This window comes from Oncorhynchus gorbuscha, linkage group LG10, assembly GCF_021184085.1.
Source record: "Oncorhynchus gorbuscha isolate QuinsamMale2020 ecotype Even-year linkage group LG10, OgorEven_v1.0, whole genome shotgun sequence".
NCBI classification, from domain to species: Eukaryota; Metazoa; Chordata; class Actinopteri; order Salmoniformes; family Salmonidae; genus Oncorhynchus; species Oncorhynchus gorbuscha.
Window position 1 is genome coordinate 63,993,770 of NC_060182.1, and position 24,870 is coordinate 64,018,639.

At 43.1% G+C, this 24,870-nt stretch overlaps 1 protein-coding gene across 5 annotated transcripts; it reads right to left on the bottom strand.

The window, feature by feature from the left end:
• Window positions 1-1,085: 1,085 nt before the first annotated feature.
• On the bottom strand, window positions 1,086-21,314 carry LOC124046343 (cytospin-A-like). Of its 5 annotated transcripts, none has more exons than XM_046366619.1 (11): window positions 21,191-21,314; window positions 19,408-19,529; window positions 17,880-18,437; window positions 17,635-17,711; window positions 5,653-6,200; window positions 3,569-3,665; window positions 3,268-3,334; window positions 2,980-3,152; window positions 2,717-2,833; window positions 2,562-2,621; window positions 1,086-2,456 (listed from the first exon to the last, which is right to left on the bottom strand). In XM_046366619.1, exons 2-11 carry the CDS (start codon window positions 19,445-19,447, stop codon window positions 2,367-2,369), a joined length of 1,827 nt encoding a protein of 608 aa, XP_046222575.1. In that variant the 5' UTR covers window positions 19,448-19,529; window positions 21,191-21,314; the 3' UTR covers window positions 1,086-2,366. The 5 variants fall into 5 exon arrangements, with proteins under 5 accessions (XP_046222575.1, XP_046222577.1, XP_046222576.1 ...); XM_046366621.1 differs by lacking the exon at window positions 21,191-21,314 and adding an exon at window positions 20,583-20,993 and having other exon boundaries at window positions 17,635-17,708; XM_046366620.1 differs by lacking the exon at window positions 21,191-21,314 and adding an exon at window positions 20,645-20,991.
• Between the last annotated feature and the right edge of the window lie 3,556 nt (window positions 21,315-24,870).

Genomic DNA, 24,870 nt, shown 5'->3' on the forward strand with positions numbered 1-24,870 from the left:
AACATTCCTCGGTTACATCCTCTGAAAGCGCACTCTTCCTGGACCAGGCCGGTGTTGCCGTTGGTCAGCTCTGCTGTGACCCTGACTGGGTCGTTCGTGAGGATGGTGACAGCTAGGGAGGTAGGGGTCTCCGGACACAACACACTGGGGTCTGAGATCAGGTATGTAGTTCTCATATGAGCGAGAGAGAGAGCAAGAGACTTCTACATCAGCTGGGATACAAGCAACCAGTAAAAATGTCAACATATTTTTTTACACGATTTAAATTCCAAAATGTTTGCTTCTTGGCTCCTATGAGTTATGACTATCAGAAATGAGTACCTATAATAATGACTAGACTACATGACAGAGAAATTCAATTTACGGACATGGCGAAATAGTTCAAATAATAAATCACAGAAATGTCTAGTTTCCATCAGCTCAAATTCGAGGTTCATTACCTGGAGGAGACCTGAGCAGAAACAGAGATGACAGCCAGCGCCACACAAACTCCCAGGAGCCAAATCCTCTCCATGTTTTCTCTGCTGTGTTGTAGTCCAGACCAACACGTCGTTAAGGCTCCAACCCCACCCATAATGCCAAATTCTGATAGGCTTGTAATAATTTGATCATAGCATATTTTATTGCACACATTCAAATAAACTTTTTTCAGTATCACCCACTTGGAACAAATGTTAGGTTGGCGCAAAACAACTCCCTAGCCGAGAGCTATTGCGGATGACTTATTGAGTAATATTATTCAGATGTCTCAAGGTTGTCATGATTAATTCAAATAAGTAATTAATGGACGTGATCTTGATGTCAAGAGGGCCGTGGCTATGTGTGACGTTGTCCTAGACGGTCATGGCGTGTGTGTACAGCGTGTGTGTGCGCGCGCGCGACTATGGGTATAGCTTGTCAGCTTTGACGACACCAGTAGATGGAGACAAAGGCAAGACCAAATAAAGTCTCACCTAAGATTATGGAGGAACAAGCCTGCAATAGTTAGATGTATTTAGATGCATTTAGATATCCCAAGTCAAATCACTGTGATAAAGCAATTCAGTCTCAGTGGAGACCGTACAGAACAAACAATGTTAGCGTTATATTGACAATTTTATTTATTCTGAGTCTTTGGCAACGTAGTCAGCGATCACATTTTAGTTACATATAAGCATCCACGGATTGCAAGACAGACTGTATATATATATATGCATTCCTTTCCTTTTAAATTACAATCATCAAAGTGCTTATAAAAGTGCATATTTACAGAGTGCTAAAAACTGATAGAAAACATGAGTCTTTGGAATGGAAAACTGATATTAAAAAAGGCACTGCACACAAAGCAGCAGCTTAAGAAGGTACTGCTGAAAAAAGGGCACCTGTACTCCTGACCACAACGGGGCTCTGTTGGCCAACAAACACTTACTTTCGCTAGATGCCAATCACTAGCTAGGTTTCCATCCCAATTGGCCACAGATTTTCATGTGAATATTATAAAATCAATAGGCACATTTTCTCACCACAGACGTGTTTCCATCAAATTGACTTGTTGCGGATTACATGCTGTGCGTGATGACCTAAGTACATATAAAAATATATTTTGCGCTTAAACTCCCATGTACTGAATTTTAAAAAGTAATGTGTTTCCCATTGCATTTTCAACTCAACCGATGGTTTTGTCCAAAAACTGTTGCGTTACATAGCAAAAGTACCCACTCTGGTTTTGGCACGTGTGTGCTAGCTAACAGCTGGCAGACACAGTGCGGGTATAGGCTAGCCTAGGCCTACATGATGAGATTATTATGGGTAAAATCGAGATTATTTGTCAAAACGGCAGCCAAGCATCAATTAGAATAAGACCCTCGAAATATATTGGAAAGGAGCATCAAGCTTATCACAGTGCACTTTCACCCCCCCTGTGAAGTTCATAACTTATTTCATCTGTAGCTTAATAAACTGCATGCTTTCCCGAGTCGTACACCACATATCATTTGGGACCATGTTTAACATAAGTCGCTTTGGATAAAAGCGTCTGCTAAATGGCATATATTATTATTATTATTATGATTGATTGATTATTATATGAATATTAGAACACAAAAGGTGTTTAACACCATTTCTCGCGTAATTAATTGTACCGACGCAAAAGTATCCCACCATGTTGAACAAAACTTGCCTGTTGAAATATATGAAATTGTACCAACATTTCCTCTTTCCATCAACCTGGTCATTTTCATGCGTCAGGCAATTCATCCACATGAATTGGTTGGATGGAAACCTGGCTAATGACCATCTCAGCTAGTAGAAGGGTGAGTTACACTCCCTCTCCTTCAACCAGTAGTAGTGAACTGTAACCCCTCCGAGGCTTCCCTCATACACAGTCATTACATCTCAAAGTGATGGTACATGCTCTCCACATATCCCAGAACCCTTTGCCAGTCTGGTCCTCCAGCCCTCAGCATCTCCTCCATGGTCTGTAAAACACAGAGGACTTCAATACGGCAGCATCTCATTCACTATTGAGTCACTATTGAGTTATGACACGAACACAGCTTCTGATTAACGGAGACTCGACTCACAAGTAATGTTGTGATTCCAACATTCTCTCCAGTCTTAAATGCCAGGCTGAGGTTCTCCCTCTATGGATAAAAGAATTAGCACCATGATTGACAGGCTAATCAATAGGTGTGTGTGCACTGCATTCAAGTGTGCTATGCATGTGTGTGTTACCCACCTTGCTGTCAGGGCTAAGGGTGCAGTAGGGAATACGTGAGGGGAGGTAGGTGTGGTACAGAGCACAGAAGGCCAGACCATCTGCCCAGCTACTGCTGAAGTTAGTGATGTCAATATTCTGTAAATAGAGTGAGCGTGGGCAGAAAAAGGGCGAAGAAAGTATCATAATGAGTGTTTACTGATTACATATGGAATGTTCAACATTCTCTACCGAGCGTTCTTTCTCCTGACCCCATTCAAAAACAAAACATCGCGTTACGGTACCTTGTAGCCCTGAGTGCGGTTCTGACACCAGCGCAGCAGAGAGTTCCTCTTGGAGCCGCCATGGCGGCGCAGCAGCAGACTGAAGCTGTCCTGAGATCTGGTCTTAGAAGCCTTGTTAGGGGGCAGGTCTGTCAGGGCAGAGTTGTACTGGTTCAATGCCTCCTCCTGTATCCCTGTAAAACACACAAACGACAGTAGAATGTATTTGAACTGCTACATTACTGATCAAGGGGTCGTGGTAGGAACGAACGCACTGACACGTGGTTGATTGGGGAACACAAAACACACCGGTGTGAGTGCTGGACCAGCTGCCTTGCCTTTCCAACTCCCTTCTTCCTCTGGTATGGCTTTGGTTCTGAAGTGAGAGAACATAGATCATATCTATTCATACGCTATTACATACTGTACCATACATTCCTTACATTTTATTGTTGTGCCTCAATTTCAAAAACATGTGAAGGCGTTAGTCGATCACAAAACACATTCTAACTATTGCAATGACGCCACCTGCTGGAAAAGTAATGGTTATATATTTGCAGGGTTATGAGAGACAGACTAGCAGTTGGACCCCAAATTCTAAGTGGTCTACCTTGAATGTAGACCCAACTATTGTGGCAGTATTGGACTGGGATGTTCCATTCTGTACCGTGGGCGAGTCTGAAGACGAGGGTAGTCTGGAAAGGCTTCTGTGAAATCATGGAATGCCGTTTGATATTACTGGATGAACTCAACTCACACAGACACACTGATCAGAGAAGAACCATATGTTGTTCAGTTCATCAGGGGTCAGACATGATAGCAAAGCTAACCATTGTTGAAACACTTTATTCTCAGCTTTCACCTTCAGTACCAGTAGTAAAATAAGTTAACATGGTTCTTTACAAATCGATGTCCTCAAGGGTCCCGCCTGAACGTCAGTTCCATTCCAACAACCGCTCAACTCTCCAGACAACGATTCGTCTGATTATGCAACTGTTTATGATTTACAAATTATGGCAGTCAAAAATCAGTCTGGATTTACAGTTGAAGTGGAAAGTCTACATACACTTATGTTGGAGCCATTAAAACGCATTTATCAACCACTCCACAAACTTCTTATTAACAAACTACAGTTTTGGGAAGTCAGTTAGGACATCTACTTTGTGCATGACACAAGTCATTTTCCAAACAATTGTTTACAGACAGATTATTTCACTTAGAATTCACTATATTCCAACTCCAGTGGGTAAGAAGTTTACATACACTAAGTTGACTGCCTTTAAAACAGCTTGGAAAATATCAGAAAATGTCATGGCTTTAGAAGCTTCTGATAGGCTAATTGACAAGATGAGTCAATTGGAGGTGTACATGTGGATGTATTTCAAGGCCGACCTTCAAACTCAGTGCCTCTTTACTTGACATCATGGGAAAAATCAAAAGAAATCAGCAAAGACCTCCGGGAAAAAAATGTAAACCTCCACAAGTCTGGTTCATCCTTGAGAGCAATTTCCAAACGGCTGAAGGTACGACGTTCATCTGTACAAACAATAGTACGCAAGTATAAACACCATGGGAACAGCAGGCCGTCATACCGCTCAGGAAGGAGACGCGTTCTGTCTCCTAGAGATGAACATACTTTGGTGCGAAAAGTGCAAATCAATCCCAGAACAACTGGAAAACAAGGACCTTGTGAAGATGCTGGAGGAAACAGGTAAAAAAGTATCTATATCCACAGTAAAAACAAGTCCTAAATCGACTTAACCTGAAAGGCCACTCAGCAAGGAAGAAGCTACTGCTCCAAAACCGCCATAAAAAAGCCAGACTACGGTTTGCAACTGCACATGGAGACAAAGATCGTACATTTACAAATGTCCTCTGGTCTGATGAAACAAAAATAGAACCGTTTTGCCATAATGACCATCGTTATGTTTGGAGGAAAAAGGGGGAGCTTGCAAGCCGAAGAACATCATCCCAACCGTGAAGCATGGGGGTGGCAGTATCATGTTGTGGGGGTGCTTTGCTGCACTTCACAAAATAGACTGCATCATGAGAAAGAAAATTGTGTGGATATATTGAAGCAACATCTCAAGACATCAGTCAGGATGTTAAAGCTTGGTCGCAAATGGGTCTTCCAAATGGACAATGACCCCAAGCACACTTCCAAAGTTGTGGCAAAATGTCTTAAAGCCAACAACGTCACGGTATTGGAGTGTCCATCACAAAGCCCGGACCTCAATCCTACTGAAGATTTGTGGGCAGAACTGAAAAAACATGTGCGAGCCATAAGGCCTACAAACCTGACTCAGTTACACCAGCTCTGTCAGGAGGAATGGGCCAAAATTCACCCAACTTATTGTGGGAAGCTTGTGGAAGGCTACCCAAATCATTTGACCAAAGTTAAACAATTAAAGGCAGTGCTACCAAATACTAATTGAGGGTATGTAAACTTCTGACCCACTGGGAATGTGATGAAAGAAATAAAAGCTGAAATAGATCTCTATTATTCTGACCTTTCACATTCTTAAAATAAAGATCCTAAAAACGGAGTTTAAATGTATTTGGCTAAGGTTCATGTAAACTTCCGACTTCAACTGTAGCTAGAATAGCCAGCTATATAAAATCATGGACATGAACATTCATTTAAGTTCATGTATAGTTGAAATCCTTCAAACAGGTAGTCATCCTGGTACTCACCTTGACCTCTCCTGTGCGAGCATACGTCGCGTCTCCCTCACATCACACCCCTCCTCTGCACTCCTCTCCTCATTGGTCACCTTCATCAAGTACCGGTTGGCCACGACCTTAGTGTCTGTCCTAGCCTCTTCCACAACCACATTCTTATTCACTTCTTCCTGGCTCCTCTTCCCCATATCTCCATCTCCTCCTTGGCCCACCCTGCCGATTCCCCTGTCCCTGCCCCGGTGGCTTCCTTCCTGGGGCTCAGGTGTGCTGACCTCCCCAGTGGTACCCTCCTTGCCCTGGGTCTTGGCCTGTCCTGGCCCCTGGTTCTGGGTGAGGTGGGCCAGTCTCTGCCTGCTCTCCTTCAGCTCTCCTCGCAGGATGACCAGCTGCCCATCAGTCTCTTCCCATCTCTGCTGGGCTGCCGCCAGCTCTCGCTCTGTATCCTTCTGAGCCGTTCTGAGCACGCTCAGTTCCTCTTCGGCCTCGGCCCTCAGCCGGTCGGCCACCGCTACTGCCACCTGCAGGTCAGACTGGAACTGCTGCCACTCCCCTCTCTCAGTCTGCAGAAAGGAAGACAGTGACAGTTCTACTATGAAGAACAATCCATAGGTTGAATTGGTTGTGTTAGGGCTGGGCTGAAACAAACGTACACATGGCCAAAAGTATGTGAACACCTGCTCATCGAACATCTTATTCCTAAATTATGGGCATTAATATGGAGTCCCCTTTTTGCTGCTCTAACAGCCTACACTCTTCTAGGAAGGCCTTCCACTAGACGTTGGAACATTGCTGCGGGGACTTGCTTCCAGTCACCCACAAGAGAGTTAGTGGTCTGGTTCGCACTGTGTTCCAATTCATCCCAAAGGTGTTCGATGGGGTTGAGGTCAGTGCTCCGGCTGGCCAGTCAAGTTCTTCCATTCTGATCTCGACCAACCACTTCTGTATGGACCTCGCTTTGTGCACAGGGCATTGTAATGCTGGAACAGGAAAGGGCCTTCCCCAAAATGTTGCCACAAAGTTGGAAGCACAGAATTGTTATTCTATGCTGTAGCGATAAAATTTCCCTCCATCTGAGTCACGAACTCACAACATTTTATGCACTGCTAGCTAGCTTTAGCTTATGCTTTCAGTACTATATTAATGATCTGATTGGGTGGACAAGAGGTCAGTTCACCCTGCAAGAGATCTAATAAGTTGGAGGACACCCTCTGGAAGTTGTCATCATTACTGTGTAAGTCTATGGAAGGGGATGAGAATGATGAGCCTCCTAGGTTTTGCATTAAGGTCAATGTACCCAGAAGAGGACAGAATCTAGCTGTCCACCAGCTACACCATGGTGCTACCCTACAGAGTGCTGCTGAGGCTACTGTAGACCTTCTTTGTAAAACTGTGTTTTAACCAATTATTTGGTTACGTGAATATATTTAGTATAGTTAACTAAAAAGGACAACTCTCCTTCCTCATCTGAGCAGTGGAGGCTCCTACATATAGTACCAGCCAAAAGTTGACAAGGCTTTTTCTTAATTTGTACTATTTTGTACATTCGAGAATAATAGTGAAGACGTCAAAACTAGGAAATAACACAAATGGAATCATGTAGTAAGCAAAAAGTGTTAAACAAATCCAAATATATTTTATATTTGAAATTCTTCAATAGGAGCCAGCCTTTGCCTTGATGACAGCTTTGCACACTCCAGGCATTCTCTCAACCAGCTTCATGAGGTAGACACCTGGAATGCATTTCAATTAACAGGTGTGCCTGGTTAAAAGTTTATTTGTGGAATTAAGAAGGAATCTATCCTTCTTAATGTGTTTGAGCCAATCAGTTGTGTTGTGACAAGGTAGGAGTGGTATACAAAAGATTGCCCTATTTGGGAAAAGACCAAGTCCATATTAGGGCAAGAACAGCTCAAATAAGCTCAACAACAGTCCATCATTACTTTAAGACATGAAGGTCAGTCAATTCAAAACATTTCTCAAAACATTTCAAGAACTTTTAAAGTGCAGTCACAAAAACCATCAAGTGCTATGATGAAACTGGCTCTCACGAGGACAGGAAAGGAAGACACAGCATTACCTCTGCTGCAGGGGATAAGTTCATTAGAGTTAACTGCACCTCAGATTGCAACCCAAATAAATGCTTTACAGTTCAAGTAACAGACACATCTCTACATCAACTGTTCAGAGACAGTGAATCAGGCCTTCTTGGTCGAATTGCTGCAAAGAAACTACTACTAAATAACACCACTAAGATGAAGAGACTACTTCAGCCAAGAAACCCGCGCAATGGACATTAGACCGGTGGAAATCTGTCCTTTGGTCTGATGAGTCCAATACAGACATACTTACACTTGAAGTCAGACGTTTACATACACTTAGGTTGGAGTCATTAAAACTTGTTTTTCAAACACTCCACAAATTTCTTCTTAAACTATAGTTTTTGGCAAGGTGGTTAGGACAAGTCATTATCCAACAATTTTTTACAGACAGATTATTTCACTTATAATTCACTGTATCACAATTCCGGTGTGTCAGAAGTTTACATACACTAAGTTGACTGTGCCTTTAAACAGCTTGGAAAGTTCTAGAAAATGACAACATGGCTTTAGAAGCTTCTAAAGCTAATTGACATCATTTGAGTCAATTGGATGTGTACCTGTGAATGTATTTCAAGGCCTACCTTCAAACTCAGTGTCTCTTTGCTTGACATCATGGGAAAATCAAAAACAAAATCAGCCAAGACCTCAGAAAAGTAATTGTAGACCTCCACAAGTCTGGTTCATCCTTGGGAGAATTTTCCAAACGCCTGAAGGTACCACGTTCATCTGCACAAACAATAGTACGCAAGTATAAACACCATGGGACAGGGCAGCCGTCATACTGCTCAGGAAGGAGACGCGTTCTGTCTCTTAGAGATGAACGTACTTTGGTGCGAAAAGTGCAAATCAATCCCAGAACAGCAGCAAAAGAACTTGAAGATGCTGGAGGAAACAGGTAAAACAGTATCTATATCCACAGTAAAATGAGCCCTATATCAACATAACCTGAAAGGCCACTCAGCAAAGAGGGAGCCACTGCTCCAAAACCGTCATAAAAAAGCCAGACTACGGTTTGCAACTGCACATGGAGACAAAGATCGTACTATTTGGAGAAATGTCCTCTGGTCTGATGAAACAAAAATAGAACTGTTTGGCTATAATGACCATCGTTATGTTTGGAGGAAAAATGGGGAGGCTTGCAAGCCAAAGAACACCATCCCAACCGTGAAGCACGGGGGTGGCAGCATCATGCTGTGGGGGTGCTTTGCTAAAGGAGAGATTGGTTCACTTCACAAAATAGATAACATCACGAGAAAGGAAAATTCTGTGGATATATTGAAGCAACATCTCAAGACAGTCAGGAAGCTAAATCTTAGTCGCAAATGGGTCTTCCAAATGGACAATGACCCCAAGCATACTTCCAAAGTTGTGGTAAAATGTCTTAAGGCCAACAACGTCAAGGTATTGGAGTGGCCATCACAAAGCCCTGACCTCAAACCCTTAGAAAATGTGTGGGCATAACTGAAAAAGCATGAGTGAGCAAGGAGGCCTACAAACCTGACTCAGTTACACCATCTCTGTCAGGAGGAATGGGACAGAATTCACCCAACTTATTGTTGAAGGTGTGGAAGGCTACCCAAAACATTTGGCCCAAGTTAAACAACAAAGGCAATGCTACCAAATAATAATTGAGTGTATATAAATTTCTGACCCACTGGGAATGTGATGAAATAAATAAATTCTCTACTATTATTTTGACATGTCACATTCTTATAATAAAGTGGTGATCCTAACGGACCTAAAGCAGGGAAATTTTACTAGGATTAAATGTCAGGAATTGTGAAAAACAGTTGAAATGTATTTGGCTAAGGTGTATGTAAACTTCCGACTTCAACTGTGTGTGTGTGTATTATATATATATATATATATATCCTCCTAATGTTGTGTCGCTTCAATACCAGATTGATCTCAGTTTGATCTCATTTAGGTGGTATAAAAAAATTCAGATTCAGCTAATGTCTCCTGTCATGTAAATGACGTAGAATTCCATGAAATGCATTTTTTTTTAAATCAGATTTTTTTTCTCAAGACTAAAATCAAAATCCCCATGTGTGGAAATCCTAAAAACGCCTCTGCTGAACTGTAGCCTACGCCACATTGCCAAAGATTTCTTAATCAGGCCCTGTCTGCCAGCATCACATCATACACAGCACCTCTAGAGACTATACGATTTAAATGATTAAATGTCCATTAGGCCTTCAAAAACTAACAGCTGGATGGGATGAGACGGAGGCAAGTCTTAGCATGTTTAGAGGAGTGGATCTAGCGAATCAAATGAGCCACATCGAGACCCGTGCAAACGCATTGCTGTAAACAGCCCTGGCCCCATTCAGGTGCACTGGCTCAGATCCACTAACCTGGAATGTGTGAGTTGTTTTACTGCCCTTACTCCAACGGGGCTATGATTCAGAGGTTATTGCTGAATTTCTAATGAATCACACAAGTTGAACACAGGGAGAAGAAATCATACCACAGCAATGCAGCAGGCTATCACATACAGTAAACTCACGAGAAAGGGTGGATAGAAAAGATACCAATACCAGATTGTGCGTCGCAAAGTGGCTTCGTCAACTAACATGCTAACCAAACTGACAGCGCTGCGTGAAGCAAGCAAAATAAACCAAACACGACCTAACTGCGTAAACGAGTATGCGTAGCCAAGCGTTAAAATAGAACAGATCTCTATGCGAAGGAGATGTGTCGTGCTGCATGAGGAAAATGCTGGGTACACCAGATACTGGCTGGTTCTGATCCACGACCCTACTTTTTTTATTATAAAGGTATCTGACCAACGGATGCATATCTGTAATCCCAGTCATGTGAAATATGGTGTATTCTGAAAATATTCAGAACTCTTGACTTTCTCCACATTTTATTACATTACAGCCTTATTATAAAACTGATTAAAATAGTTTTTCCTCAATCTACACACAATACCCCATAATGACAAAGCAAAAACAGATTGTTTTTTAGAATGTTTGGCAAATGCAAAAATAAAAACAGAACCATTCAGACCTTCTGCAAAACGACTCAAAATTGAGCTCAGCTGCAGCAACCATCTCTGCAGCACTCCACCAAATCAGGCCTTTATGGCCAGACAAAGGCCAATCCTCAGTAAAAGGCACATGACAGCCAGCTTAGAGTTGGCCAAAAGGCACCTAAAGGACTCTCAGACCATGAGAAACAAGATTCTCTGGTCTAATGAAACCAAGATTTAACTTTTTGGCCTGAGTGCCAAGCGTCACGTCTGGAGGAAACCTGGGACCATCCCTAGAGTTCAGCATGGTGGTGGCTGCATCATACTGTGGGGATGTTTTTCAGCGGCAGGTACTGGGAGACTAGTCAGGATCGAGGGAAATATGAACAGAGCAAAGTATAGATAGATCCTTGATTTAAAACCTGCTCCAGAGCGCTTAGGACCTCACTGTGGCGAATGTTCTCCATCCAACAGTACCACGAACCTAAGCACACAGCCAGGCCAACGCAGGAGTTGCTTCGGGACAAGTCTCTGAATGTCATGGGGTGGCCCAGCCAGAGCCTGGACTTGAACCCGATCGAAGATCTCTGGAGAGACCTGAAAATAGCTGTGCAGCGACGCTCCCATCAAACCTGACAGAGCATAAGAGGATCTGCTGAGAGAAATGGGAGACTCCCCAAATACAGGGGTGCCAAGCTTGTAGAGTCATACTCAAGAAGACTTAAGTCTGTAATCGCTGCCAAGGATGCTTCAACAAAGTACTGAGTAAAGGGTATGAATACCTAAGCAAATGTAATGCATTTTTAATATGTAATACATTTGCAAAAATGTGTCTCATTATGGGGTATTGCTTGTAGATTGATGGGGAACATTTTAAAGTAAGGCTGTAACGTAACAAAATGTGGAAAAAGTCAAGGGGTCTGAAGGCACCGTACATATTAGGACCTAATGACTATTTCCTTATAAAATCTTTGAAATTGTTGCATGTTGTGTTTATATCTTTTGTTAGGCGTAATACAGATGGTTCACAGTTGGTTTTGCTATTTTAACTTGCGTGTCACGAACGTGTCCGGTGGGAATAGACAAAAAAATAAAAAATAAAATAAAATAATAATAATAATAATTATAATAATAATAATAATAGGGGGACGCAAGCGCGGAGACGGTTTAGTCCGCGTGTTACCTCACTTGCACGGATATTAAAAAGAACTGCACCGAAGTAACGTACCAGTAAACTTCCGCCATGTTTTCTTCACATATTTATTTTCTATTGAGTGCAGATGCAGGAGACGAGACCAGGTGAGAACGCCACTATCGACAAACGTACACCCTGAAGAGCCTGCCCTAGCTATGCAAACACTGCCCTGTGGATAAAAGGTAGAAATAAATAAAAAACACAGGCTCTCAAGCAGAGTTGCTGAGCCAAAAGGTAAAATGATAAGGAACACTGAGAAAATCTGTTGAGCAGCCGAAATACAGCACTATCCAGTTACCAAACATGCAACGGCACAAAGTAACATGCACAGATGGAATCAGTGCAGAATGGGTTTGAGCATTGCAATGTGACCCCGCGGAGAAATGTGGGAGTGTGGAGGAGTGGAGGGGTTGCCTTGTTTGGTAATTAAATGAAGAATGGATAGAGACGCGGAGGAGGAGAGACTAGAGCCAGCTCGTTTCCTCATCTGACCAGCGACTCTAGGCCACAGCTGGGGTCCATTATGTCGTCATTGGACAGAGAGTCACACACCTCTCCTTGGTCATTTCTCTTCCAACACAAGCACAAAGTGAAGTTCACCACTCTCTCTAACACAGTAAACTTTAGACCGCTGAACAACCCATTCTTCCATTCTTTGATTCAAAGCCTCAGAGTTTAAACTGCCTTATGGCAGCAGACACGAAGTGCTTTTTATTAGTACACATGATGCAACTCATAATGCCAGAGGGGAGACAAGAACACAATGGGAAACCATTAGACTAAACCACCCAGTCCTGTAGTAGCCTCTGATCTGCATCCTGCCTGTACAGCTAACTGTCAGCGTGTCCAAATAGGGCACGTCTTAGACGGGAAACAGGAGGGGGCACTCCTCACACACAGAGAGATAACACTGTTGATTCTCCCTTAGACGCACACATACTCCCTCTCGGGAATTCCTAGTGATCCACCACAGGCACAGACTCGTATGCACCGACACATGCCGCATAGTCTCTCCAGGAGGGTTGTGGTTATTCCAGTTGTGTGTCTCTCTCAGCTGGTGTATGTGTGAGAGAGACAGAGAGAACCATCCGTCTGTCCCCAAGCCTCCGTTCACTTCCACACCCAGACCCCTAATCTGTGTCCCCACTCGCCGTGGGTTTTATGCAACTTTCCACACTCACTTGGGTGTATTGAACAACCAGTTCCCATACACTCTGATACTCATTAAGAGACCAACTCAGTTCAACAGCAGTCCCTACAAGGCCTGTGGATACACTCACCCACACTAGACACATCTAGATCAAAGACAGTGCTTCTACCACCCCCCACACACAGGATATCTAACTTCTCCCCAGCCGCAACCATTTATTCTGCATTGCAAATTTGACACACAACTTTCATTTGGCATGTAAAACATATTCAACCTCAGTTTCAGAGCCAAAACCAGCTCAAACCTGGAAATCTGCAGCACTGTCCAACTGGAACTGATCCCAGAGCAGATCTGAGAGCTATTTAATCCATGGGAAAAGATCAGCCCACCTACCCAACCACATGGACAGGCGCAATAGACCGGGAAAGAGACCGGGTGGATGAACGGGACATTGGTTTGGTGAGAAGGAGGAGTGGACGTAAAGGACAGGAAAGAGGGGCTAGACAGAGAAGACGAAGGGCAGAGGTGGGATCAGGAGGGAGCAACAGTTGTGAGGTCGTTTGAGTGTGAGGGAGGGAGGGAGGGAGGGGTAGTGAGAAGAGCCTTGGGAGCGCGAGAGAGCGGCACGGGAGAGCGAGAGGGAGCGAGCGAGCGGCACGGGAGAGCGAGAGGGAGCGAGCGAGCGGCACGGGAGAGCGAGAGGGAGCGAGCGAGCGGCACGGGAGAGCGAGAGGGAGCGAGCGAGCGGCACGGGAGAGCGAGAGGGAGCGAGCGAGCGGCACGGGAGAGCGAGAGGGAGCGAGCGAGCGGCACGGGAGAGCGAGAGGGAGCGAGCGAGCGGCACGGGAGAGCGAGAGGGAGCGAGCGAGCGGCACGGGAGAGCGAGAGGGAGCGAGCGAGCGGCAATGAATATCCCTTTGAGCATGGTGATGTTATTAACTACACTGTGGATGCTGTATCAATACACCCAGTCACTACAAAGATACAGGCGTCCTTCTAACTCAGTTGCCCGAAAGGAAGGAAACCACTTAGGGATTTTACTATGAGGCCAATGGTGACTTTAAAACAGTTAAGAGTTTAATGGCTGTGATAGTAGAAAACTGAGAATGGATAAACAACATTGTAGTAACTCCACAATACTAACCTAATTGATAGAGTAAAATATTCCAAAACATGCATCCTGTTTGAATTAAGTACTAAAGTAAAACTGCAAAAGAATGTGGCAAAGACTACAAAGCCTTATCTTCGGGGAAAAACCCAACACAGCACTGAATACCACTAAATATTTCCTAGTATGGTTGTGGCTACATCATGTTATGGGTATGCTTGTCACTGGGAAGGGAGTTTTTTTTAGGGTAAAAACAAAGCTAAGAGCTAAGCACATTTCTGGAGGGTGTGCTTTTCAACAGACACTGGGAGACAAATTCACCTTTCAGCAGAACAATAACGTAAAACAGTGTTTCCCAACCAGGGGTACTTGAGAAGACTCATGAGACCGTAGGCTTACTGGTAAAATGCACGATGGGGTACTTCAGGGGTACTCCATGCAGAGCAAAAATGTAATTGGTGGTACATTAACCAAGAGCGTTTAGGAATCACTGACCTAAAACAAGGCCAAATATACACAAGTTGCTTACCAAGACAACATTGAATGTTCCCGAGTGGCCTAGATAGTTTTGACTTGAAATCGGCTTGAAAATCTATGGCAAGACATGAAAATAATTGGATGTCTAGCAATGATCTACAACAGACTTAACAGCTTGAAGATTGATTATTTTTTATAAATGTGAAAATATAGTACAATCCAGGTGTGCAAAGCACTTACTCAGAAAGACTCACAGCTGGAATCGCTGCCAAAGGTGAGCCTAACATGTATTGACTCAGGGGTGTGAATATTTATGTAAATCAGATATTTTTGTATTTCATTCAATTTTCTAAAATATCTGAAAACATGTTGTCACTTTGTGCTTATCGGGTATTGTGAGTAGATGAGCAAGAAAATCAATGAAATAAATGTTGAATTCAGGCTGTAACACTACTAAATGTGGACTAAGCCAAGGGGTATGAATACTTTCTGAAGGCACTGTATGTATATACAGTATGTACAGTTGTGTGTGTTTGTGCATAAAGGGGAGATCAAGATTATCTTAGAGCATTTTCTCCTTGACTCCTCAGGATCTCAGGAGGGGTCTAGGACAGGAAGAGGCCATTTAGCAGGACTGCGTCTCCCAGAGGCCCTTGCTCTGTTCCATTTCTGGGTGGAGATGACAGGATGTATTTTGTTGTTATCTCCTGAGCTAAGAGGTTCCATGCGGTAAACCCCAGCTGCAACCTCTGCCTCTGGGATTGTGTCATTTCCTGTTTATGTTTCTAAACTTATCCACCAAAAACTCTCCCCAATACACCTCTCCAAGTACAATGAACAAAAATACAGTTTAAGTCGGACGTTTACATACACTTAAGTTGGAGTCATTAAAACTTGTCTTTCAACCACTCCACACATTTCTTGTTAACAAACTATAGTTTGACAAGTCGGTTAGGACATCTACTTTGTGCATGACATGTCATTTTTCCAACAATTGTTTACAGAGATTATTTCACTAATAATTCACTGTATCACAATTCCAGTGGGTCAGAAGTTACATACACTAAGTTGACTGTGCCTTTAAACAGCTTGGAAAATTCCAGAAAAGTAGGTCATGGCTTTAGAAGCTTCTGATAGGCTAATTGACATCATTTGAGTCAATTGGAGGTGTACATGTGAATGTATTTCAAGGCCGACCTTCAAACTCAGTGCCTCTTTGCTTGACATCATGGGAAAATCCAAAGAAATCAGCCAAGACCCCAGAAAAAGAATTGTAGACCTCCACAAGTCTGGTTCATCCTTGGGAGCAATTTCCAAATTCCTGAAGGTAGCACGTTCATCTGTACAAACAATAGTACGGAAGTATAAACACCATGGGACCAACACAGCTGTCACACCTCTCAGGAAGAAGACACGTTCTGTCTCCTAGAGATTAATGTACTTTGGTGCAAATCAATCCCAGAACAACAGAAAAAGGACCTTGTGAAGATGCTGGATGAAACAGGTACAAACGTATCTATATCCACAGTAAAACGAGTCCTATATCAACATAACCTGAATGGCCGCTCAGCAAGGAAGAAGCCACTGCTCCAAAACCGCCATAAAAAAGCCAGACTACGGTTCGCAACTGCACATGGGGACAAAGATCGTACTTTTTGGAGAAATGTCCTCTGGTCTGATGAAACAAAATTTAAAGAACTGTTTGGCCATAATGACCAGGAAAACTGACCTAAGACAGGACATTTTTACTAGGATTAAATGTCAGGAATTGTGAAAAACTGAGTTTAAATGTATTTGGCTAAGGTGTATGTAAACTTCCGACTTCAGCTATAAATGCAAAATGTAAAGTGTTGGTGCCATGTTTCCTGAGCTGAAATAAAAGATCCCAGAAATGTTCAATACGCACAAAAAGCTTATTTCTCTAAAATTTTGTGCACACATTTTTTATATCCCTGTAAGTAAGTATTTCTCCTTTGCCAAGATAATCCATTCACCTTACAGGTGTGCCATATGAAGAAGCTGATTAAACAGCATAATCATTACACAGGTGCACCTTGTGTGGGACAATTAAAGACCACACTAAAATGTGCAGTTTTGTCAAACACCACAATGCCACAGATGTCTCAAGTTGAGGGAGTGTGCAATTGGCATGCTGACTGCAGGAATGTCCACCAGAGTTGTTGCCAGAAAATGTCATGTTCATTTCTCTACCATTAGCAGCCTCCAATGTCATTTCAGTTCATTTGGCAGTACGTCCAACCAGCCACACAACCGCAGACCACGTGTTTGGCGTTGTTTGGGCAAGCAGTTCGCTGATGTCAACGTTGTGAACAGAGTGCCCCATGGTGACAGTGGGGTTACGGTATGGGCAGGCATAAGCTACGGACAACGAACACAATTGCATTTTATCGATGGCAATTTGAATGCCCAAAAATACAGTGACAAGATCCATTGAGAGGACAATTGTGCATATCTATACACCCAGTCATGCGAAATCCATAGATAAGGGCCTAAAGAATTTATTTATTTCAATAGACTGATTTCCTCAAATGAACTGTAAATCAGTAAAATCAATGAAATTGTTGCATGTTGCATTTATATTTGTATTCAGTATACTTAGACAAATGCTAAATAAAGAACAGTAGCAACACCTAAAACAAAGTAGTTGTCCAACCTAAAAACACACCTGAGCTTAGTACTTAGATTAAAGGAAGGGAATCTGTCATGTTCTATTGTCTGAGTTTGTAGCAATGGTGACCCTCGCTCCACATCTGTTTGTGCTTTAGCCAACTCTTCTCTGCAGTGCTCCTTTGTTGTCATGCCAAAGGTAGTCCATGGCATGACAACAATAGTTGGAAGAGTTGGCTAAAGCATTAGTCAATCTGGGACTAGGCTAAAGCTGAAGGGTTACACTATGTAGAATCTGTATCCTGATTTGGAAACAGGTCAGTTCATTGTTTACTGGAATGTGTTGTTAATCTTTCTCACCTGCATGGTCTCCCTCAGACTCTGGACCTCTACGGTCAACGTCTGACGTTCCACTAGCAGATGCTTCAATACATCTACTAGATGGGGAGAGAGAAAAAAGAAAGTGAGAGAGAGGAGAAGAGAAAAATGTGTTTGTTCAGAGGTATGAGATCATACATTTCAGAAATACGGCATTGTGGGATTATTTTAGGCATTGCTAGAAAGAGGGTCTGTTAATGTCTATGTACAGTATGTGCTGCTCTTACCCACGCTGCTCAGAGCAGCATACTGACTGGGGCTGAGACCCAGTGCTGTCCTACACTCCTCCACCAATCTCTCCAGCTCTCCCTGGTTGTCTGCAGTCCTACGGACCTCCAACATGGATGTGCTCAGTCCACTGTCCTTTTCCTTCCAGCTATGGTCAGAGGGGCTGACCGGGCCGGCTGAAAACAAGGGGCTATCCAGAGATGGAAGACTCTTAGTGGGGCTAATCATTGAGCTATTCCCCTGGGATACAGGACTCCTGGGAGTAGAGCAGGTGGGTCCTCCATTACGCCCCGTCACAACCCGCCTTTCAGGTGCTGCTGCATCACTTCCTGTCTTGCCCTGCAGGGAGATAAGCCCAGGACCAATCACAGAGTAGCCTGGGCTGACAGGCAGGGAGGGTAGTAGTCTCTTCCCACTTAGGGCTAGGGCTGGAGCTGGGGCCGGAGCTGTGGCTGGGACCGGCTGGCCTGGTGTAGAGGGTGTGATCTGAGTGAGAGCAGGCAGGGTGGAGGTCACTGGAGAAGTAGGGGGGGTGTGGAACACATCCAAGTTGGGCCCTGGAGAGAATAAGAGCAACAGCACAAGTGTGAGTAAGAGACACAGCCAGACAGACAGCCAACGAGAGGGTGAGAGATTGAGTGCAGTGGTCACTGGTTGGGCATGTATCGTGTGATGGCATGCAATGCTGCCTTTGTGACTAATCCAGACCGTCAACCCCCCCACAATACTCAGGCCGTCATTCTCAGGATGAATGGGCCATTGCTTGTCAAGAGACACACGTTCCTCTGCACTGTGCTGCTGATCTATACCACCACTGACCCTAAATCCTCCTTTGTCCTTGGTTTAAACAGATATTCTCTAGGCTTAATTCATATCATTCCCGATAAGAGTTCCACAATACAAGTTATGGAAAGTGATGCATCATAATCATGTCAATCTAACCCACAGCAAATTCAGTGACTGGCCGTAACTTCCCACTTCCACCGCTGACTTCTAGTCACCCATTCCAAGCCATAATGTGTGTATGCATCAGTCTGCCAGCATTAGGCTTCCCATGATTAATCCGTTGCCCTTGTGCTGAGCCGGGGAATTCTGCAGATTCATCACAGCTTGGGTAGCAAAAGCCTGACAAATCGCAAGGGGACGCGAGGAGAATGACCACCGAGCAACACACACACACATACACACACACACACACACACACAGGAACCAAGCCAAGATTCCTACCCCCTGACCCACACACACTCTGGAGATTGGGGAACACAAATGCAGAGATGGATCCAGTCTCTCCTCACTCTTGTCTCATTGCTTCTCTCTATTAATGCCTCTCTCTGTCCATCCCCATTCGGTCTTTTCACCATTGACTAAAAGCTGAAATAGGTTTGTGAGCATCCCTCTGGGTATGCTGTCTTTGTTCTCTGAAGGAAAAGTCAAAAGACTTCAGAGGCAGCTGTTCAGCACATCAGGAGGGTTGACAGGTTAAGTGAGGAGTGTGTGTGTGTGTACGGGGGGGGGGGCAGAGGGTACCTGTGGGTCCATGGCTGTCCTTGCTGGAGAAGTTACCCATGATGCAGTGGGAAAGTAGACAACACGCCAGTGGCCCTATCCTTTCTTGGCTCTCTGGACAGAGCTGAGGCTGCAGAGGAGACCTGCACAACAGCAATCAGTGCGATTAATCATCTCTAATATGGCACTGCACTGTTATGTAATGTTCCACAAGGGAAAAGTTGCACCAATGAATAACACATCCCGCACACAGCAATTCTCAACAAATTCTCGGTGAGGCACCAATCTATATTAAAAGTGATAAGAGAACTGCAATGGGAAAATATTACTTGCTTCACATGGAAAGCAGTCACTTGTATCTGACCCTCCTGCATATGCCCAGTAAGAGAGAGGACATGAGTGTATATCCAGACTAAACATTAGATAGACATCTTAGTTCTGCATCATGTTCATTTGAATGTTGCACCACCTTCGGGTGAAAACAAAAAGTCTGCAACAAACCAAAGCACATTTTAGTGAGGGATAGAACAAATGACAATAGAATCCCACAACTCAATTTTTGTAGCTTTAGTAAAACAGTGCCCGTATCATGAATTTGGTCGTCTAATCTGTCAGTGAGATCTGTCCAAAGCGTGCCAATACGAGACTGAGGTGCTGGTGGTTCTCAACTTTAATTATTCTTATTTGTAGCTGACTAATGACGGAGATCTTTCAAACCTCAGTGGCTTTGGGCGTTTGAATTGATTCCCATGTTAAATAGACACGAAGGTCCATTTCCATATGTAAATTGGATGATTAATAGCCAAATTAAGTTGAATGCAAGTAGCCCTAGAGTTACAGAATCGCACCTTCCCCTACAATGAATTTACAGGCGCAACTCAGTCGTCCCATCAAAAATACTAAAACTCAACGTATATATTTACACAAGGGAGGAGAATAGAAAATATTTCGTTTTTTCTACCAACACGAAACCCGTCTCAAAGAAATGTGAAAGTTAGCCGAGACACACGTCTTTCTAGCCGAGACACACGTCTTTCTATCCAAACAGCGACGCATTTATCACGCTTTTTAATCAGAGAAAAAAAATCAACTGTAGGCCTACACACCCTTTAAACTTAAAGGTATAATTATTTATTTGTATCCCTTTCTTTTCCTTCTCGTGCGAATATAATCAATGGTATATCCTCCTCGCCTACCTTCCCGCTGTAGCCTACCGCGCACTGGATCTGTCCTCTTTGTCAATGCGGGGAGTGCGTACCACGGAAGAGGATGAAGTAGCCAAACGCACCAACTCCGCTTGTTCAAGGTGCAGTAGACCTATACACTTGTTTCTCTCATGAGAACCCCCAATATGTAACGTGACAAGTATTTTAGAACAGAACTTAATGCATCTTCATCGTTATCAACTTCACCTAACTTTCCTCCATTCTGCTCTGATACAGTAAGCTCTCAGTTCTGACCATGGCCACTAGGAGCATAATTGCGCTCTTCTATTTGCATGCAATGATTTGGTCGTTCGCGAACGGATTTTTTTGGTGAACGCAGGGAAAATAATAGCATCGGTGAAAGATACGTTAATTTGGCTCCCTGATTTGCATACTGCTGCTACTGCTTTTTGAGCTCAACGTTTTTCTGCAGATAAATGACAAAATAATTATCGAAAGAAAGTGAATTCTCACTGCAGTCCACGTTGATGTTTTGTGCATAAAAAAATGTAGTTCCTATTTTTTGCAGGCCATCTAATTTGGCCAGGTAAAATCGTATTTGAACAACCATTTCACGATCTGACATAATGGTAGTCTACCTTTTGGGCTTTACATTTATATATATATTTTTAAATCATGGTTCTTGGTAGATTTTTAAAGGGAAACTTCACTGCTAGACACAATGTAGGGTGTTTTTCCAGTTTCCCTGCATAACTATGATTGATGGAGGGTGTTTCAGACATAATTATGCACTACAGCTGTGTTTTAGAATTTTCGAGCCGGAAGAGTTCGATCAATGACGTCATTGGTTGATTGATCCTGCTGTCAGATCTAAAACTTAATGGTCATGTTTTGTAGCAAGTATTGTGTCTTTGTGTTTCGCAGATTGCACGATCACGCTAGCAGAGAGTAGATATGGTTGTCCTTGTTCAATAGAGCCATAGAGTACCATGGCATGAGTCATAATACAAACAAAACCTAGCGGTCAAACAGGGAAATGGTTCCAATCGTTTTTACACCATTCAGTTTTCCCAGGGGATTTTAGAAACATAAAAAACAAGGGCTGTGTTTCATGCAGACTTACATGTGACGTTTTTGATAACCATATAAATCTCTCTTGGACAAGGTGACTTTTATTAGTATATATTGGCTCTATTTACTCTCATATTCAAATGCTAATTAACATCAGAGTAGATATCATGCTAAACTACAAATCCCTGCAAGCTCCTGCACATCATCTCTAGCCGAAACCTTTGCTAAACAGGTATTGTCAATTTAAAGACGGTTCACAGAATTGCCAAATAAAATAAATATAGCGAATTTATTCATTACTACATTTAGCTAACGTTAGACAGTTAATCCAGAGATTCTTACCTTTGCCTTGATTAGCATTTCATTTTTTGCAGGTAAATTCAAGTTACTGGTTACTAGTTACTGGAGCTATGTTATCATGCATTGTCTCGCCGAGATTGCTAAATAATTAGCTACAATGGCTGCTTCTGATGATTCCTCTTTCCAAGATGAGCTGGACAACAATTATTATGTTTTTAAATGTTATTTTACATGGAAACATACAGCCCTATTTATTTGAGCCGGAATACAGGGAAGAGGAGTTGAGATAGTGAGAGAAAGAAATTGCGAGACCAGCAGGCAGCGGGGGCAGCTTAGACAAGTTAGTCCAGGACTAGCTAGCTAGCTAGCTAGCAATATGACCTCTCTTTTTACAGGAGGCAGAGATGTTCAATACAGTACAATTTGGTGATAAATGTGGCCATAACGGTGCTTGCTAATACCACTACAAGTCAAGTTTAGCAAGCTAGCTAACAAATGAATAGAATTGACTCCATACAGTTCAAAAATTCAATGAGCATTTCACCAAACAACATGTCTTATTTTTATGGTGCAGATAAAACAATCTGGTAATAGAAAAAAAGTACATGAGACTTGAAAGATAAAAAGTAACATACCTTATCAAGGCTATCAACTCTCCCTTTGTTCCTGTTGTAATCCAGGACAGCTTTGCTTTTCTTGTCCTCCCTGTGCAGAGTTGTCATCAGGAGCACATTCTTCTTTGGGCAGTAGGACACAAGAGTGTGTGTAATGGTGAAGGCAAATTCAGAGGAAAAACGATCCCTGTCCTTGGTAGTGAATAAGGCAGGAGGCACCTCAGGCTTGTTCCTTCTGACCGTCCCCACCATGGTCATTTTTGTTTTGGAGCAGCTCCTGACCAAGAGCATATGAGGTGAAGAAATTGTCACATGTTATGTTGTGCCCCTGGAGACCTGCAGTCATTTCCAGGACCACTCGCTTCCCCTGCTTCCTTCCAGGAACACCGTCTGCAGGGTTCCCGGTGTAAACCTGCATGTTCCCGGCATAACTTGTCCTGGCATCACATTCTGCCCATATCTTTACTCCATATTTACACAGTTTGCTTGGCATATACTGTTTGAATGGGCAGCGACCAGATGCTCATCCACTGTGATGTCTGGACTTGGGTTATAGATGAGTGGCAGGCGCTCCACTCACTTGTGCCAAACCTCTCTGATCGCTGCCAGCTTGTCTTGTTGATGGCGGCCTGGTCTTGTATCACGGTTGTCAAAGCGAATCAATCGTGAAAACACGTGAAATGTCTGGAGTGACATAGTGGCACCCAAAATTGCCTGACACATTCTCTATCCTATAAACTGGTGGTAGATTTGTTTCTGGATCTGAACACACCAGCCAAAATCAAGAGACCAGCGGTCAAACATGGGAATGGTTCCAATCGTTTTACTGTTTATTTTAGAAACATAAAAACAAGGGCTGTGTTTCATGCGAATGCTTGGATGTCTGTCTGGTCTACCTCCTTCTAGTTGTCTGTCTACCTCCTTCCAGTTGTATCCCCTCCAAGTTGGTCATGTTTATCACTATAGTTTCGATTGACTCTGTCAGGAACAGTTCGAAGCAGCGTATCTCATCCCGATAACATTTTCAGCCAACAGCAGACCTCTCCTCTCAACCGGAATGTAACAATAACCTCAGCAGGGCCTGGATTGTTCCACATCGGATGTCTCTTGGTCTGGATCATATTCTGTGTTGTCTTCAACTTCTGACACTTCCTCCTCTAATGCATCTTCACTGTCAGTTTCCTGGCCTCTCTCCTCCTCACCAGAGTCATGATCAAAGATTGATCAAGAGCCTCACATACAGTATATCGTTTGGTCATTGTGCTGCCACAGAATGAATTGTGAGCAAGGCCTCAAAAAAGCTTTATGTACCAGAGCTGCACGAAAAGTTCTATATATTATTGAAACAATGCAGCAATTGTTTGTGAGAATGCCAGCAGGCGTGGTTCCCGTGGGGGAAAGATTCTATTGGGGAAAGGTTCCTGTGGGGGTTGCCATGCAAGCCAAAAAGGGAGTGAGGTGTGTGTGTGTGTGTGTGTGAGTGTGTGTGTGCGCACGCTCAAACACACATGCATGTGGGGGTCTGGAAGAGGAAGTGTTTCCATCTGATGAATGGACATGTGCCTGAACTCAATTTTATACACTAATTGTAGTCTCACCCATTCATTTCTAATGACCGGTCATATTTAACCGGGACACCACAGGTGTACAATAATCATAATGTATTTTGTGTGTTCAGATACCCTGTGTGGACAAAGTAATCTGACAATCAGATTAAATTAACTACATTTTCCAGAGACAACTTGCAAAACAATCCAATTCGACCGGAACACAACAGGAGGGTTACATCTACTGGAAAAATCTAGACCTGAAAGATTGTTGTCTAGTAATGATCAACAACCTATTTGACAGTGCTTGAATAAATTTGAAAAGAATAATGGGCAAATGTTGCACAATCCAGGTGTGGAAATCTCTTAGAGACTTACCCAGAAAGAATCACATCTGGAATCACTGCCAAAGGTGCTTCTTCAAAGTATTAACTCTGGGGTGTGAATATGTGATTAATTATGTAAATGAGATATTTCAGTATTTCATTTTCAATAAGTTGACAAACATTTCTAAAAGCATGTTTTCACTTTGTCATCATGGGGTATTGCGTACAGATAGGTGCTAAAAAAGTATTCAATCATTTTTGAATTCAGGTTGTAACAAAATAAAAATACTTTAAGGCACTGTAGTTAGCTAACCTGTGTCTGTGGGATGTCTCATATTCAACACCGTGCTGCTGCAGTACAGGCACAACGATTGTCCATGAATGTCTAATACCGTTTGGATACAAAGAAGTTGATGACTCTCAAGAAGAGATGTGAAAGGTCCCATAAGAACAATCTGCC